Source organism: Scomber scombrus, chromosome 5, assembly GCF_963691925.1.
Source record: "Scomber scombrus chromosome 5, fScoSco1.1, whole genome shotgun sequence".
NCBI lineage: Eukaryota > Metazoa > Chordata > Actinopteri > Scombriformes > Scombridae > Scomber > Scomber scombrus.
In genome coordinates this window covers 32,874,244-32,892,896 of record NC_084974.1, presented here as the reverse complement: position 1 = coordinate 32,892,896, position 18,653 = coordinate 32,874,244, and the positions used below count along the sequence as shown (strand labels likewise).

The window sequence follows — 18,653 nt, the reverse complement described above, 5'->3', positions numbered from 1 at the left end:
TCCTTTATTGTCCTTTCCTGTCCTCTGCCGTCCTTCATCCTGCTGAATGAACCAAATGTGTGTCCTCAGTTTGGACGGAGCCAGTGTGACCCACATAGTGGACGCAGTCAGACAGAAAACATCAGATGTGGGTCAGCGGCTCTTTGTTCTGTCTCTGAGTCTTTGTTCTGTCCTCTGCGGGGACGTTTGATCACATCTCTACACAGAACACACTACTCTCTTTATTTAAGTCTTAGTCACATATTTTGGTATTTCTGTTATTATTTTATTTTTATCTATTTAAATATAAATTTTATTATCCTCAATATTCTCTCTCGATGTGATGATTTACTGACATCTTTTCTTTATCTTCTGTTAAAAATGACAGCGTTTGAAAATTGTCGTCTACATATCAAATAACATGAAACGTTCACTCTGACATGTTTTTATATGCTGTGCCTGAAACATAGAAGGGACAAATATGTTTAGTGAATATATCTTATATAAAACAATTAAATAATAACCTTTAAAATGACAAAGAAATATTAATTTATTACATTAATGTGAAATCATTTTAACAGACATTTTCATCAGTGCAGGTTAAAACAACAAGATTTTAAAGAAAGTTTTTATTTGTATCACAAAACTTAAAATGTTTAAAGAAAAAGACGTAACAGGTGGACAGAAACAGCGATGCATTATGGCTAAAACAACCCGAAACAGAAGGTAGAAACCATGTAAGTATTATAAGAGCTGACAGAGCGCCCCCACTCTGCAAGTGGTCACTCGCGGTATTGCAGCTGCGGCCCAAACAGCATTTTCCCCACAGAGCAGCATCGTAAAAGAGACGTCTGTAAAACTGCTGACAGGATCAATTATGACTCTTTATGTTATGAACTTTTGATCCATGGAGGTTTTATATTTATAAAACTATTTACAGACTTACATCACAGTGTAAAGTCTGTGGGCCGAGCCAGTGGGGGAACACTACTGAGCATGTGCAGTGGGCCACATAACGCAAAAGCAAACCTCGAAGCTGGATACTTTGTTGGCGTATGCACTGATCAATTCTTACAGAACTGGATAGGCACATTTTGGGTCTCCAGCTCTTATAACACATCCATGATATAAAAGATATAAAACCTGTGGAACTCCAGCATCTTTAAAGTTCTCGCTTTCTACAATATCTGCATAACTACAGTGAGATTAATAAACAGATAAATTCCTATTTTCCAGCTCTCTACATAACGAACACTCTTCTTCCTGTAAAGTCGGCTCTCAACGTTAATTATGAAACGATTAATTTTGAATTATGAGGTGCTGAATTGTCAGGTGTGGATGTGATTCCTGGATCCTGGATCAGATTGAGCTGATTATATTGGATTATTTGTAAAAGTCACGACAGCAGCTGCAAACTTAACACCATCTTATTTATGATCAATCCACAGTCGAGTTCACATGTATGACACAACGTCTAAAACACAAGAAGCTTCGAACTGAATGTTTTGACAAGACAGAAACAGATTTGCTGAGAAGGTTTGCTGAGTTTAGTGAGTTCAGCATCAAACTGTAACATATTTAAACATAGTGGTATGTTTAAAAAAAACTACATGAAAATGACTGTTGTAAACAAAAGGTCACAGATTCAGTCGGATCAGCAGCAAAATATTCACTGAAAAAAAAAAAAAAACTCCAGCAGAGAAATCTGAACTAATCTGAACGCAGATAATCAGATGATCTGATTTTCTCTTTTCAGACAACCAGCAGCTCTATTTTCACATCAGTGGTGAGGGCTGGTAACCAACAACTGTGAAAGGTCAGTTTAATCAATAGATTAGTTTTTTTGATAATATTTCACTTTTTTAAAATTATTTTTATAATTGTTTGGGAAACCAGGAGGCCTAAAGTTTACATGCTTATCAGCTGATTAACCTGAAAGTAACAATAAGCGCGTTTCAGGTTCTTCTATTGTGGATTACGGGGACATCACATCATGCCAAACAGGATTATGAGGACATGACATCATGTCGGGACTAATATGAGACATTATACAGGACTGTGGCTACATGAATATGACGTTACAGGCTCCTGTGAGGTTACAGGTACGCGACCCCGTTAGAACGATAACAAGGATGTCACATTTCCTCGTGATAATTATAAGCTCATTTTGCTGAATGTTTGAGTCCTGAGTGTTTGCACGAGGACATGTCGTCCTACAGGACATCTTTCATGAAGCCATTTAAAGTCACAGCTGAACTGAACTGATCCATCCAGAGTCCGAGTGGTTGAGGACTTTCCCGTCATCGTGTCGTTTTTGTTCTTTTCCTGTCCGTGTCCTCAGCTGTTGGACGGCTGCTCTGGTTTCAGTCGGATGGCCCAGGAGTTGGCAGAAACGATGTCGCCACGGCGATGGATGCGGCAGGTGTAAACGCCCTCGTTGAACTCGTTGGCGACGATGCGGAGGTCTCTGTCCTTCATGACGATGTATCCGGGGATGGAATTCAGGATCTGCTCGCCATCTTTATACCAGCTGCAGAAAAGATTAATTCCACCTCATTTATCTTTCAGTTTTCACTCAGATTTTATATTTTATAGTAATAATTGATCGTCTGTGTCTTTATCTCACAGGAGACGTCAGTGTTAATATCGATCAGCTGTGTTCTGACCTGACTTTGGGAGGTGAACGAGGGTTTTTGGTTCCACAGCGGAAACCCACCACCTTCCCCCGGGGAACCATCTTGATCTTGACGTTGGCTGGAGGTGGTGTTGGCGTGGAAACCGCTTCCAGGGGCTCTGCGGCGGGAACAAGAGACGGGCAGGAAATGAGTGTCATACCAGAGACGGTTAGCCGAGCGGAGAAACCTCAGAGAGAGAATCAGGTTTCTGTTTGTGCAGCAAAATCTGTAAAAAAATACTAAAACATATGAACCGACTCGACTGTCCAACATCAACCCTGTGTTTAGTGTCCTACCACCAGCACTGACTCTAGAGGACACATCTCACAGGTCACTTATTAACTGTCTCACCGTAGCAGAGGTCACAGCGCTGAGGACAGTTCTTCTTCATGAAAGTCTTCCTCCGCTCGCAGAAGCCAAGTCGAGCCCACGGATCACAGACGCGCTTCTTATCCAAACATCCTGAAGAAAACCAGACGTCAGAAATGTTGGATTTTCTTTACTAAGTCAATTTGTTTTTATTTTACGAAATCTTTTTGACTTTTGACGTCTTACAAAAAGCAGTGTGTAGTCGACTCACATTTCAGATGTCTATGAGTTGTTAACAGCTCCACCAAATAGTGATTTTTCCCTCTAAACTTCTCACATGCTTTCATTTCAATAAATGTTCAAATGATCCAATATTTCAGCAAAAATCAAAGATTAGAGAAAAAGTCCAAAAACTGAAAACACATTTGTGTATCAGAACTTAGTTTTTTCTTCTTTCCTCTCCCATTAATCATCTCACCACCCCTCACATTTATCTGCTGACCCTTTGGAGGGGCCCCACCCCTAGGTTGGGAACCACTGGACTAAACTAGCTAACTGTATATAAAGTAGTGTAAACTAGCTCCACCTCCAGCAGCTACAACAGTAACATGCTGCTCTAACACTGATGCTTCACTATTAATAATCTAATGATGTCATATATAATAATATATCAGTCAGAGGACCAAACCACTACTTTTACTGTAATACTGCATACTACATCACTCATAATACTGCAGTACTTTTACTGTAATACTGCATACTACATCACTCATAATACTGCAGTACTTTTACTGTAATACTGCATACTACATCGCTCATAATACTGCAGTACTTTTACTGTAATACTGCATACTACATCGCTCATAATACTGCAGTACTTTAACTGTAATACTGCATACTACATCGCTCATAATACTGCAGTACTTTTACTGTAATATTGCATACTACATCACTCATAATACTGCAGTACTTTTACTGCAGGAGGATCTTTCATGCAGTAATTTTACTTGTAATGGAGTATTTGTACATAGCAGTAAAGTTAAATGTTGAGCAGCTTTTAACTGAGACTTTACTGTAAATGAGGAAACACAGTTTGAATCCACAGTGCGGCTCCTCGTCCTGATAACCGTCCCTGTTCTTTAAACACAACAAGCTCCACTCTGGGATCAGAGTTCCTTGTTCTTTCCCTTCAGGTCTACAGGTTGTAGATGGGTGTAACCAACATGTGACGCAGCACAGAGCTGTCAGGCTGCATTTATGACTGAATCACATGATCAGATCAAAGTTCAAACTTATTAAACTTCACAGTCGTTGCCTCTGAGAGCTGAAATGGCGCAGAAAGATCAGCTGGACCGAGAATCTTTCTCCTGTGTGATCTGTCTGGATCTACTGAAGGATCCAGTGGCTACTTCCTGTGGACACAGCTACTGTATGAGCTGTATTAAAGGATTCTGGGATGGAGAGGATCAGAGGAAGATCTACAGCTGCCCTCAGTGCAGAGAGGCCTTCACACCGAGGCCTGTCCTGAAGAAAAACACCATGTTAGCAGCTTTAGTGAAGCAGCTGAAGAAGATTGGACTCCAAGCTGCTCCTGCTGATCACTGCTATGCTGGACCTGAAGATGTGGCCTGTGATTTCTGCACTGGGAGGAAGCTGAAAGCCTTCAAGTCCTGTCTGGTGTGTCTGGCCTCTTACTGTGAGAATCACCTTCAGTCTCACTATGAATCACCTACATTTAAAAAACACAAGCTGGTGGAGCCCTCCAAGAAGCTCCAGGAGAACATCTGCTCTCGTCATGATGAGGTGATGAAGATATTCTGCCGTACAGATAAGAAGTGTATCTGTTATCTGTGCACTATGGAGGATCATAAAGGCCATGACACAGTCCCAGCTGCAGCAGAAAGGACTGAGAGGCAGAGAGAGCTCGAGGTGAGTCGACTAAACATCCAGCAGAGAATCCAGGACAGAGAGAAAGATGTGAAGCTGCTTCAACAGGAGGTGGAGGCTGTCAGTCTCTCTGCTGATAAAGCAGTGGAGGACAGTGAGGAGATCTTCACTCAGCTGATCCGTCTCCTCCAGAAAAGAAGCTCTGATGTGAAGCAGCAGATCAGATCCCAGCAGGAAACTGAAGTGAGACGAGTCAAAGAGCTTCAGGAGAAGCTGCAGCAGGAGATCACTGAGCTGAAGAGGAAAGACGCTGAACTGAAGCAGCTCTCACACACAGAGGATCACAACCAGTTTCTACACAACTACCCCTCAGTGTCACAACTCAGTGAACTTACAGACTCATCCAGCATCAATATCCGTCCTCTGAGATACTTTGAGGATGTGACAGCAGCTGTGTCAGAGCTCAGAGATAAACTACAGGACATCCTGAGGGACAAATGGACAAACATCTCACTGACAGTGACTGAAGTGGACGTTTTACTGCCAGAACCAGAGACCAGAGCTTGGTTCTTAAAATATTCACGTGAAATCACTCTGGATCCAAACACAGCACACACATATCTGTTATTATCTAAGAGGAACAGAAAAGTAGAATGGACGAGTCCACCACGGTCTTATTCTATTCACACAGACAGATTCACTAAATATTATCAGGTCCTGAGTAGAGAGAGTCTGTCTGGACGTTGTTACTGGGAGGTGGAGTGGGGAGGAACAGCATTTTTTGTAGCAGTCGCATACAAGAATATCAGCAGAGCAGGAAGTGAATCTGTATTTGGACGTAATGACAAATCTTGGTCTTTACATTGTTTGCCTAACAGTTATGTATTTTGCTTCAACAACATTAAAACTCCCGTCTCAGGTCCTGGTTCCTCCAGAGTCGGAGTGTACCTGGATCACAGAGCAGGTATTCTGTCCTTCTACAGCGTCTCTGAAACCATGACTCTCCTCCACAGAGTCCAGACCACATTCACTCAGCCTCTCTATGCTGGACTTTATGTTTTATCCACAGCTGAGTTGAGTAAAGTGAAATAGACAGAAGTCATTTCAGACTTCATGTGTCAGATGTTGTAATTCTTCATGTTTTTGTCTCCATGTTTCTGAGCTGCTCAGAGATCAGCTGTCAATCAAACTTTTTTTAACTTTTCATTTGTTCTGTTCTGGCCTGGATCTACCCTGTGTTGCCCATTGATGGGAGAAAAAAAAATTCTCTCTTTTTTCTTTTTTCATTTTGGTCAGGCTCCACAGAAATAGACACACTCTCTTGATGTTGATAATTATTGTCACTTTCATATGAAACCTTTTATGTTGAAAATGTAACGAGGTTCCCGCCTGACAACAGCATTATCCAATCAGAATAAAATAAAAGCTGTTTCCAAGATAATCTAGTCACATGATTGACTGTTTTATTTGTAAATTTGAAGGCTAGTGGGCAAGTGACGATTGGCCATCAGGTCACAATCCAGCCTTGGTTCTGTTGACATGCTAATAGTGATATTCAACACTTTGTTTACTTTATGTTTCATTGATATGTTCAGTTTCTTTAAATGTGACTTTTTCCTGTGTATTTTTATCCATGGAGGCTCTCACTGCTCATCACCATGTTTTTAACTTCTCTTTGTTCTAAATGTTAGTTTCATGTTTGTATTGATGTATTTGTGTCTGTTGTTTCTTAAACAGAGAAAACAGCAGAACTTCCTTCATCACAGATATTTAGTTCTCATCACTTTGTAAATTCATAAAGAAATGTTCAATCAAACTGTAATGATCATGATAATAATCATTAATGATGTTCTTGTACATAGCTGACATTCTGGGTTAAACTAACTGACTGTGTGGATGAAGTCAATCTGAACATGAAATCATTGATCCCACTTTACTGATTGGATGTGTGAACAATCTGAAGCTTCAATAATCAATAAACAGGATTTTTATCAACAGTGATCAAAGTGTTTTCTTCTCATTCAAAGCTTGTGGAGAAAATGTGAAAGTACAATGAGTTTTCTGAGGCAGTTTTCCTACTGAAACACCACAACATATTTATGTAGTTTCTAGTACATTAAATCAGTTGTGGTTCCACTGTGATGTATAATATTGTTTGGTTTATCAGTATTTACTTGTGCATGTGTGTTTTTGTAGTTGCTCTGTGAGTGTTCTGGTTGTTATATGTGTTGAGGTACCGTAGAGTCTCTGGATGCCCCACACATCGTCCTGTGCGATGTTCCTCTGGCCGGTATAGGTAGCGTTGGGATGCATCAGAGCCTGAGGGTCTCGAGAGTGCCACAGACCGAGAGCGTGACCGATCTCATGAGCTGCTACCTGCACCAGGTCATTCAGCCACACACCTGCAGAGGTACAACTACTAGACCAGGCATGTCCAAACTATTCCACAAAGGACCATGTGTCTGCAGGTTTTCATTCCAATCAAGCAGGAGCACACCAGACTTGACTTATTTAATCAGCTGATCTCAGTCTTCAGACAGTTGATTGTTTGAATCATGTGCTCTTGATTGGTTGGAAAAAAACCTGCAGCCACATGGCCCTTCGTGGAATAGTTTGGACATGCCTGGTCTAGAGTCTATAAAGATAGACTAAAACACTACAGCTCACCCAGAGACTGTAAAAGTCATCACACAATACAACACTAAACTAAACTGAAGAGACACCTGGGCTGTTTTTATCTCTTTACCACTACTGGGAGAAAAACAGTTTATCCTGAAGGTGGTGCCAGAGGAAAGGTCATGTTGTCATGTTGTTACCTGTATCCAAGGAGTTCATCCCCTGTACGTGGCCTTTTTAGGATGTCAAACTGGATCAGCTTTCATTAAGCAGTGAGAATTTTTCATGTTAAATTTAACTTTTGCGAACATTGACTTGATTTGTAAATTTAGGCTTTTAACCAATAGAAAGTCATCTGGATAGTGCCGACTTCCAAAATGGAGAACTCTATTGTAGATTATTACCTGTGTTGAACCATTTACTTTGGCCTCTTTGGCTGTCATAGATCTAAAACATGGACAACAGATCACTGGACTACAGATCACTGGACTACAGATCAATGGACTAGAGATGTCTGGACTACAGATCACTGGACTACAGATCACTGGACTAGAGATGTCTGGACTACAGATAATTAGACTACAGATCACTGGACAACAGATCACTGGACAACAGATCACTGGACTACAGATCACTGGACTACAGATCATTGGACTACAGATCACTGGACTACAGATCATTGGACTACAGATCACTGGACTACAGATCACTGGACTACAGATCACTGGACAACAGATCATTGGACTACAGATCACTGGACTACAGATCATTGGACTACAGATCACTGGACTACAGATCACTGGACTACAGATCATTGGACTACAGATCACTGGACTACAGATCGCTGGACAACAGATCCCTGGACAACAGATCACTGGACTACAGATGTCTGGACTACAGATCAAAAGGTTAACTGGGAGTCTGTTTCAGAGGAGAGGGATCTCCTTTCTGTTACCTTGTTTCCAGCTGAACCTGGACTTGCCGAGGATCCAGAACTCGTGGTTGTCAAAGTGGATTTCCCCTCGCGGTGGAAGGAAGGCGTGAGCCAGCTCGCCGTTCAGACCGTCGAAACACGGGTGGAGAGGAGACCACCAGCAGTCGGTGTGGTTGAAGGTGTAGAAACCTAACACACACACACACACACACACACACACACACACACACACACACACACACACACACACACACACACACACACACACAGATAAACCCCTGTTGTGTCTTTTTTCAGTGGTAAGTTAAACCCCTCTCCTCATCTTCTGACCTACCAATGGTGATGTCAACCGTAGCATTGCCGTCGGTAACTTCAGTGAAGGCCAGCGGAGACACGTCGCTCCACTTTGTGAAGGCGATGCTGATGGCCTTCCTGGTGTCTTCAACATTCAGAGTGTTTGGAAACTTTACGATCCTGAGACAGACAGACAGACAGACAGGCAGACAGACAGACAGACAGACATACAGACAGACAGACAGACAGACAGACAGACAGACAGACAGACAGACAGACAGACAGACAGACAGACAGAGAGGCAGGTTGTTAAATTAAGGTTTAATTTGTAGGTTTTGTTGCCCTGAGTGGATCCTCTCAGGCTGCACAGAGCTCAACAGACCATCTCAGGTGTTTTATCGATTGGGCTCAAGTTGGTGTTAAATGTCTCTGGCGGATCATCAGCCTGGCAGGCCTTGTTCAGGGAACATTTCTTTCTTTACACTAAGCAGGCCAGCCAATCAGAGAGCATTCAGTGGAATAATTCAGCTCAATCAGTTCAATTCAACACAGGCGCTCACTCAGCCTCAATCTCTCAGTTTTATTCAAAGCATAAAAAGCAAAAAGATGTCAAATCTGGAATGAACCTGTCTGACTCATCACCAGATGTCGAATAGAATAAGAACATTTAAAACACATATAATGTGTTAATTCAGAGGGCGACACAGTCTTTAGAGGTGTTAGGTGTTAGTGTTTAAGGTTTGTGAGAAAAGGTCACAGGTTCGAGAGTAGGACATAGACCAGACCAGTAGACCCAAACCAGTTGAACCAGACTAGTCAGTAGCCATCACATCTGCTGTTCTGTTTTCTCCCCTCTGACATTAGTTCACCATTACACCTCATTTCATTCAGTAAAAGGTAACTGAAAAGGGAAAATTAAGTTCTCTGGCTGGTGTTGGGCAGTAACACATTATGTGACAGTAACATTAATATTTCATTCAGTAACAGTGATGACATTACAGTAGTTACTAAACCCAGTAACTCTCCATATATATATATATATATATATACATGGGGTCAGCGTTCTTACTGGTGTTACACTGTTTTTGGTGACCCATCAGATTCTGTGACCTGCCCTGATGGGTCAGATGGTTTATTACACAGAACCATCTGAAAAGTCATCTATGGAAGCTATTTGGAAAACGGCAAGTACTTGGCAGGTGATTGGATGAATCATCTATCACCATCTTACCAGCTGGATTCATGACGCTGACTGGTCCAAACCACCAGATATTTGGCTACAAGTGCATAACTTGAATCCTGACATGCTGGATTCTTGTGTGTTCTCATGGTGTCATGATCTTGAGAAACCAGCTGCTTTGTTAGATATTCTCATCGTAACTATCTCAATCCTCATGTCTAAACCTAAACCCGTCCAACCGAACAGCACAGAGCTGGAATTCAAATACAGTAGGAACTATTTTAGGAACTTTACCTAAAATTCACCCAGAGGAAACATGTGGTCAATTAACATATAGTTAACCTGTTGTATCTCAGTAAAAAAGTATAATGTGTGCTTTGAGGAGGAGATGTTTGCTGGAACTACTGTATCTCTCAGGCTGTCAGATATGATCAACTGTGACATGTGTCTCTTACTTTAATTCAGTTTTAATGTCCTGAAGTGATCCATCTGCTTTGACGTCTCCTGAATATAACCTGACACATGTGTGTACCTGTATGTGATGTTGTGATGAGTCCACTTGTGTCCCAGAGGGTTGATAGCGTAGCGTTTGTGTCTCATCCCTCCATGAATCAAACTGTCTGTGAGTGGCTCCGTCACTCTGCCGCCAGATATCTGAAAGAGACAAAAAATAACCAACCAGGATCTTTAACCAATCAGGAGCTACCAGGTGTGTTTAGATCTTAAACCAATCAGGGGCCACCAGGTTTGGTCTAGATGCTGCTGAGATAAAAAAAAAAAAAAAAAACTCAAGATAAGAGGAAGTCAGATTTTTACACAGAAAAACATCGTCACAGACCTTACACAAGACCAAGATACTGTTTTTATGCATATCCAACAACATTATTTAACCCTTTCATACTGTTCATATTCTCTCCTCACAGTTTGTTCTCCTCATTAAAAGTGTTTATACCAAATGTTGAACCACAGATGTGTTTGGAAAGCATCAATAGTCGATCTGACTGATCAATAAATGTGATTAAACCTTGATTCATGTTTCAGAGAACAGAGAGAGTGTATTTACTCATTTTTGGTGATTGATTGATTGATTGATTGTTACCTCTTGGCAGGACTAAATTTGTTCGCAATTGGATGATGCATTCAGTTAACGCAGCTTATGTGTACCAATACCTACTAATTGCGGAAAAACAGTTGAATATTTTCAAAATACAAACTTATACGTTGTGTTCTGCATCATCCAGATATGGTATCAACACAGTATTATCCACCACAAAATTAATTTTCTTCTTCGCCTCACACCATGAAACTGTGAGCAAAAATCTAAACCATTTATTAGCCTGTAAGTGATCTTTACAGTGGTGAATTTGTCTTTATTTTGACACCTCATACCAATTCCAAACCAAATTTATTTATTTAAATTAAATGTTGTCTCTATAATGTCAAAGTCTGAAGTCGTCTGATTCTGCATCGACGATCCCGACAGCTGCAACAAACTGCAGTTGAGAAGATGCAGCTGCTTCACTTTGTGTAACTTGGTAATCAGCCAAGAGGGCAAAACATGTGTGGATGCTGAAGTTGTGAAAGTGTGCACGTTGGGAATCGTGGAGGAGTTGTTGGCAGGAGACGAGAACAAAGAGACGAGACATCGTTGACCGTGTGAGACAAGTTCAACTGTCGGATTCAGCAGCAGCACGGAGAGGCTGAGCGAGGACGAGTCAGCAGATACAGCTGATACTAAACAACTGTCTGTGAGACTACAGCAGGAACATTTTCAGTTTTCTGCACCTTTGACCACTGAACACGACAGGTGAGACCACGTCTGAGAATACTTAACCACATGGATCCAGACCACACACACATTCTCTGGAAATGCATGAATATATGTGGGTCAGTGATGTTTTTTTGTGTCCATGTGGTTTAGTCAAATTTAAAGGGTTAAAATGATAAAATAAACGTATGAATAACTTGCACACATTCTTTTTTTGTGGACCCAGCATCAAATTTCTGCTTTTAATCCATTTAGAGAGAATATATTAGAGGATTATGGCAAAAATGTCTAAGTGGTGTAACCATAAAAACTTTGTACCAAATAATTCAACTTGCTTAAAAACAGTAAATAGTCAATAAAACACCATATCAACTAGTTTGGCATGATCTTACATTACAACTTTTATATTAAATAAAGGTAATGGAATACAATTGTTCTAAATATTACATTTACTCTGGGTTACCATGGAGACCAGGAAACATTTACATTTTTCTTTTTGTGGTTACACCATTTGACATTTTCAGGAGCATTCAGTCTTACTTTTGGTAAAAAAAAAAAAAGGACAAAATTTCAAATGACATAAAACCAACAAAAATACTAAATGTAGATTTTAACAAACCTGATGCTGCTTTTGAAACTAGTTTTGACATATTTTTGGATTACTCATCTAGCAAATACTTATTTATCACTGACCTGTATCCGGCCTTTCTGGCTGGATGTTCATTCAGCTCTATGTGAAGTATTTCGGATTATGTAATCCCTAAATCTTGTCTTGTTTTATACCCCAGACATTTGGAAGGAACTGTAGGAAACCAATATTTAGTCAAGATCATACTGGCGACCGGACAGAAGACCATTACTAAGAACGGGCTCAAGACTTGAGCACCAAGCTTCAACACTGGTTGTCAATCTCGTGATGGAGAATCTTATATACAAGCTGAAAATGAAAGAAGAAGTCTATAAAAGTCTGGAGGGAAACAGTTAACATATAAAACAAAGAAAGGCATGAATAATAAGGCAACATCAGGCTCTCCAGCTTCCTCTCACAGACCAAAAACATGCAGGTTAGATTAATTTGAGACTCTAAATTGCCTGTAGGTGTGAATGGACATTGATTTATAACAATTTATTAGATAATAGAGTGTCAGAAAGTCCAATTTATGCTTTTAAAGACATGTTGGAGCTGCTGTGGCTTGTTTCTGTGAAGCAGAAAAAAAGTTTTAAACAAGCATAAAAACAGACTTTTTACTTTTGAGACGTGGCAACAGACTGATGCCATACAGATGTGTCTTTCTCTCTTTCTTTCCTTCTTTCTTCCATGCGTTCCTCCTTTGATCCCTCTTTCTTTCCTGCTCTCAGATATCTGTCACCCACATGTGAACTCGACCATGAACTTCCTGCACATCCATCTTCCAACTAAAACTAAAGCGGATTTCACTCGTCTGAGCTGTTTATTGTACAGTTACTGTTTGTTTGTCACAGTAAAACCTTTTTTAACCACAGTGAGTGAAGTTCAGCTCAGGGATTTAAAGTATTCCTGTATATCCTCTGCAGTCTCTGAGGTCACGTTCTTGGTATTTTTATGTGAATTTTTAAGACTTAAAGTGCAGTTACTGTTATGTTATAATGTGAAGTTACCCACTGCAGAGTTTTTATAGGTGAATACCAACATTTTTTAGAGTCAATAAAAGAAATACAAACAATTTGCTGGGTGAAATGTCATTCTGTTGCTCTAAGAAACCTGGTTTTATACATGGACTCTAAAACATGATTCATATAGAACATTTCAAGGTCTTCTCATAGTTAGATAGATAGATAGATAGATAGATAGATAGATAGATAGATAGATAGATAGATAGATAGATAGATAGATAGATAGATAGATAGATAGATGCAATTAAAGGACACATTATAGACAATAAACTCAAATATAAAAAGAATAAACAGAATAAATAGAAACACAGACTAAAGATATTTAACTAAAATATGAAATATGTTTATTAAACTCACTGACCTGCTGCCCGAGAGCTGCTCCGCTCACCTTCACCACCATCATCATCATCATCATCATCATCACCATCAGCAGCAGCAGCGGAGGGTCCATGATCAGATCTACACAGTCCGACACATGACCCCTAAACCAGCCTGACAACTCAATCAATCAATCAATCAATTAGTCAACCGATCGATCGGATCCGAGACGCGTAAAACCATCCGCACTGAGAGGAGATAAAGATCCGGACCAGAGGAGACCCGGACCGCAGCCGTGAGACCCCCCCCCCTGTCCTCTGTCCTCTGTCTCAGGCTCAGATGACCCGGGTAGGACAGTGTGGACCCGGTTCCTCCTCCTGCTCAGCTCTGGAACAAACTGAGGAACTTCCCGGACAGTGCGCTCGCTGCTGCAGTGGGGCAGGTCCGGAGGGGCGGGGTCAGGTGTGTGTGAGTGGTGTCCATTTACAGAGACTATAAATGTGGATTTTAACCCTTTTGGTTCAGGTTTGCTCACTATCAGTAAATATGAGCTACACTTTCAGAGCAGAACGGTTCTAAACTTTATTTATTGTTTATTATGTTTTATTCTTCCCTGAAGCTGATTCTGGATCTGAGCTGGAAATAAACTCAGACTGTGTGTTGTAGGGGCCTCTGGTGCCCCTCAGGGTTCAGGGCCACAGGTAGGGCCACCCCGAGGTGTTTTCCCACCAACAGCAGTCCAGATGTGCAGCGTTTGTCTTGTCTCTGCTCAGAACATCTGTCCAAACAGCCGTCGCTGCAGATCGTCCACCTTCAGCTTCCTGTCGCTGCGATCAGAGGAAAAACATCGAGAGAGAAACTCTGAGGAACAGACTGAGAATAAAGTACAGTTTTATTTTCTCGACATTAACTTTACACAAAGAAATGTTCAGTTGGATCTAAACAAAAAACTCCACTAACACTAATGGTGACACTAATAAACATTTTATCTATTATTAAAAGTGTCTGAATGGATTCTCTAAAATATTACTGCATTGTATGACGACTGCAAACATTACATCTGGTTTACAACTGAACTTTTTAATGTACACGACTGTGCAGTATCAGTATGATTCAACACCAATATTACACTTGTACATAATGTTACTCTTTTTTAAACTATTTTTTATACTATTGTTTTTATTGCTTGTGTACTTATTATCTATTTATGTTGTTCTTTATTCTTCTATTGATGTACTTTCCATTGTTTACTACCTGCTTCTCTGCTGCAATACTGTACATTTCCCCACTGTGGGACTAATAAATCTAATAATATCTTATCTTATCTAGTAGTAGTGATTTATTTTGGTCCTTATTAACATTTTCCCAAAAGTAATGTACATATAAATAAATAACAATAAGGCATTCAATTGACATGACATTCATTTCCAGTTCAAGATTAGACACCACACTACTCCACAGTGAAAAACAGACACATTTACAGATTTAAATACTCTTTTTTTTAGCTTATTGTCGTTATTTAAAAAGTTGATGAACTGTTTTCAGATTCACTTTGTAGATGACAAATATATTTCATATACAGTTCATTTTTACCAAAAAGTGGTAGCTCCTGCGTCATTTACTGTGTTTACATCTGGGTCGCCCCCTGCTGGCTGGCTGCGGTATAGCTCATAAGTCCGGCTCATTGTTCACAGATGGGACATGAGACAAACTAAAAGAATCGAAGAACACATCAAATAAACTTTTCCTTAAGATTGTTTTTGTCTTTTTTACACTGTTTGTTTTTAATTTGTTATTTGATGATTTAAAACTGACAGTGACAGTCGCTCTCAATCCTTCATCAGGCAGCGGGACAGCTGAGTGTCATATTTATATACAGTAAAAGATGTACAAGATTGTTTTTTACAATATATTACATATTAATTTGTGTGTTTGTGTGTGTATATTAAATTTCTATAGTTGTTTGACCAGTTATATAATCTATATAAGTTATAGCCTATCTTTGGTGGTAGTGGTATTGACTGTTTTATATGTAATTCAGATTTCTGCAGCTGCCGTTTTAGATTCACCAGCAGGGTTCGCCATAATCCTGCATCCCCTTGTGTATATTTTTTAAGTATATGGCAACAGTAAGGTCACAACACGAAATGAGGAAAGACAGACAGGAAATGTTAGTGTTAATGTTCGTTAATGTTAGTCACATTATTATTTTATAGTATATTATGGAGATTTATGTCTTTATTTATTGTCTCAATCTTGTACAAACCTTCCTGGAAAAGATATCAGCACAGACAAACCATTACAGTAAAACTCTACACAACGTCAAGCTCACAATATACAACTCATGATTATTACATTTTGGGGGAAAATGAATCATATTATTATATTGCAGGTGATATGTGGAAAGAAAAAGTTTGTTATAAGTGAGGGAAGAAAAATCTTGCAGCTTCCTCCTGTGTCAGCCGGGTTCTTAGTGTGTGCTTCTGGATGTTTTGGCATTTTAAATGTTTTTTTTAAAAGGATTTGGTTAATAATGGATTGGATGTGTTGTAATGGCTGCATCTGCCCCAGTTTGAAAGTTATGTGCACTTCAGTTTACGAGGTTATGCAGAAGTCATTCTGCATAACCTTTTATATAAATACTAATATGTTTGCAAGTCTTCCAACTCAACCCACAGCCAGCATCAGTCAGGTTCAGTAGCTTTTCAAAGCATTCCTGAGATCATCTGATAGTATCCCCAGGAAGGAAAGCATAACAGCCCCACCTCTACTCTCTGAGTCATCTGTTTTTCAGAAGTAGAAGTCCTTATGGGGATCCAAATGTTGGACATGATCTTAAGTGGATCCATTAGCAACCTACTCAAACCTGACTTGCATTAATTAGTTTACAAAAAGTAAGAGAGTCTTACCCAGGACTCGAGGGTAGCCTTACCCAGGACTCGAGGGGAAGTCTTACCCAGGACTCCAGGGAAGTCTTACCCAGGACTTGATTGAAGCCTTACCCAAGACTCCAGGGAAGCCTTATCCCAGACTCGAGGGAAGCTTTACCCAGGACTCCAGGGAAGTCTTACCCAGGACTCCAGGGAAGTCTTACCAAGGACTCCAGGGAAGTCTTACCCAGGACTCCAGGGAAGATTTACCCAGGACTCGAGGGGAAGTCTTACCCAGGACTCCAGGGAAGTCTTACCCAGGACTTGAGGGAAGTCTTATCCAGGACTCCAGGGAAGCCTCACCCAGGACGTCTTACCCAGGACTCCAGGGAAGATTTACCGAGGACTCCAGGGTAAGTCTTACCAAGGACTCCAGGGAAGACTTACCAAGGACTCCAGGGAAGTCTTACCCAGGACTCCAGGGAGGTCTTACCCAGGACTCGAGGGAAGTCTTACCCAGGACTCAAGGGAATTCTTACCCAGGACTCGAGGGAAGTCTTACCCAGGACATGAGGGAAGTCTTACCCAGGACTCGAGGGAAGTCTTACCCAGGACATGAGGGAAGTCTTACCCAGGACATGAGGGAAGTCTTACCCAGGACTCGAGGGAAGTCTTACCCAGGACTCGAGGGAAGTCTTACCCAGGACTTGAGGGAAGCCTTACCCAGGACTTGATTAAAGCCTTACCCAGGACTCGAGGAAAGCCTTACCCAGGACTCGAGGGAAGTCTTACCCAGGACTCGAGGGAAGTCTTACCCAGGACTCGAGGGAAGTCTTACCCAGGACTTGATTGAAGCCTTACCCAGGACTCGAGGAAAGCCTTACCCAGGACTCGAGGGAAGTCTTACCCAGGACTCGAGGGAAGTCTTACCTCAAGTCCTGGGTTTCCTCGAGTTCCTCGAGTCTTACCCAGGACTCGAGGGAAGTCTTACCCAGGACTCGAGGGAAGTCTTACCCAGGACTTGATTGAAGCCTTACCCAGGACTCGAGGATACTGAGATGTTGCAGAGTCTTGAAATGGTTGCACTGTTTTGGTTGAAACATTTTTCAGTGTCCTCAGGGGGTTGGTACCTGTGGACTGATAGACTCTCAGGCCTCTAGTCAGACCCAATTTGAGGTCCACCAACCATTCAAAGCTTCCAAACTCTTTCCACACCTGAGTTTTTGTTCCTTCCACAGGAACTGCAGTCTTTCTGGACTCCTAATACTTGCTTGTTTATTCAGGTGTCCAGAAGACCTCCTTCACTCTTACTTCACCTCTCTCCACCAGCTGGTTCGCTGCATTTTCTGTTTAACCCGCAAATGGAAAATTATTAATGACATCTTTTATTATTGTTTTGTCATTTTAACTAAATAATGGGAGACTTTTATTGTGAAGAATTTACATTTACAGGAAACAAAATGTGTTCCTCACTAAATTAGCAGAGCTTCGTTACAGTCGCTACAGACGACCAGGACTCCAGGGAAGCCTCACCCAGGACTCCAGGGAAGTCTTATCCAGGACTCCAGGGAAGCCTTACCCAGGACTTGAGGGAAGTCTTACCCAGGACTCCAGGGAAGATTTACCGAGGACTCCAGGGTAAGTCTTACCAAGGACTCCAGGGAAGACTTACCAAGGACTCCAGGGAAGTCTTACCCAGGACTCCAGGGAGGTCTTACCCAGGACTCGAGGGAAGTCTTACCCAGGACTCAAGGGAATTCTTACCCAGGACTCGAGGGAAGTCTTACCCAGGACATGAGGGAAGTCTTACCCAGGACTCGAGGGAAGTCTTACCCAGGACATGAGGGAAGTCTTACCCAGGACATGAGGGAAGTCTTACCCAGGACTCGAGGGAAGTCTTACCCAGGACTCGAGGGAAGTCTTACCCAGGACTTGAGGGAAGCCTTACCCAGGACTTGATTGAAGCCTTACCCAGGACTCGAGGAAAGCCTTACCCAGGACTCGAGGGAAGTCTTACCCAGGACTCGAGGGAAGTCTTACCCAGGACTCGAGGGAAGTCTTACCCAGGACTTGATTGAAGCCTTACCCAGGACTCGAGGAAAGCCTTACCCAGGACTCGAGGGAAGTCTTACCCAGGACTCGAGGGAAGTCTTACCTCAAGTCCTGGGTT

At 41.3% G+C, this 18,653-nt stretch overlaps 1 protein-coding gene across 1 annotated transcript; it reads right to left on the bottom strand.

The window, feature by feature from the left end:
- Positions 1-2,296: 2,296 nt before the first annotated feature.
- Positions 2,297-10,477, bottom strand: mmp23bb (matrix metallopeptidase 23bb; the record flags this gene model as incomplete). Its single annotated transcript, XM_062418644.1, has 7 exons — positions 2,297-2,509; positions 2,646-2,772; positions 3,006-3,116; positions 7,088-7,252; positions 8,422-8,589; positions 8,735-8,874; positions 10,407-10,477. Coding segments are annotated over 7 exons (975 nt in total), but the record flags the coding sequence as incomplete, so codon positions are not given.
- Between the last annotated feature and the right edge of the window lie 8,176 nt (positions 10,478-18,653).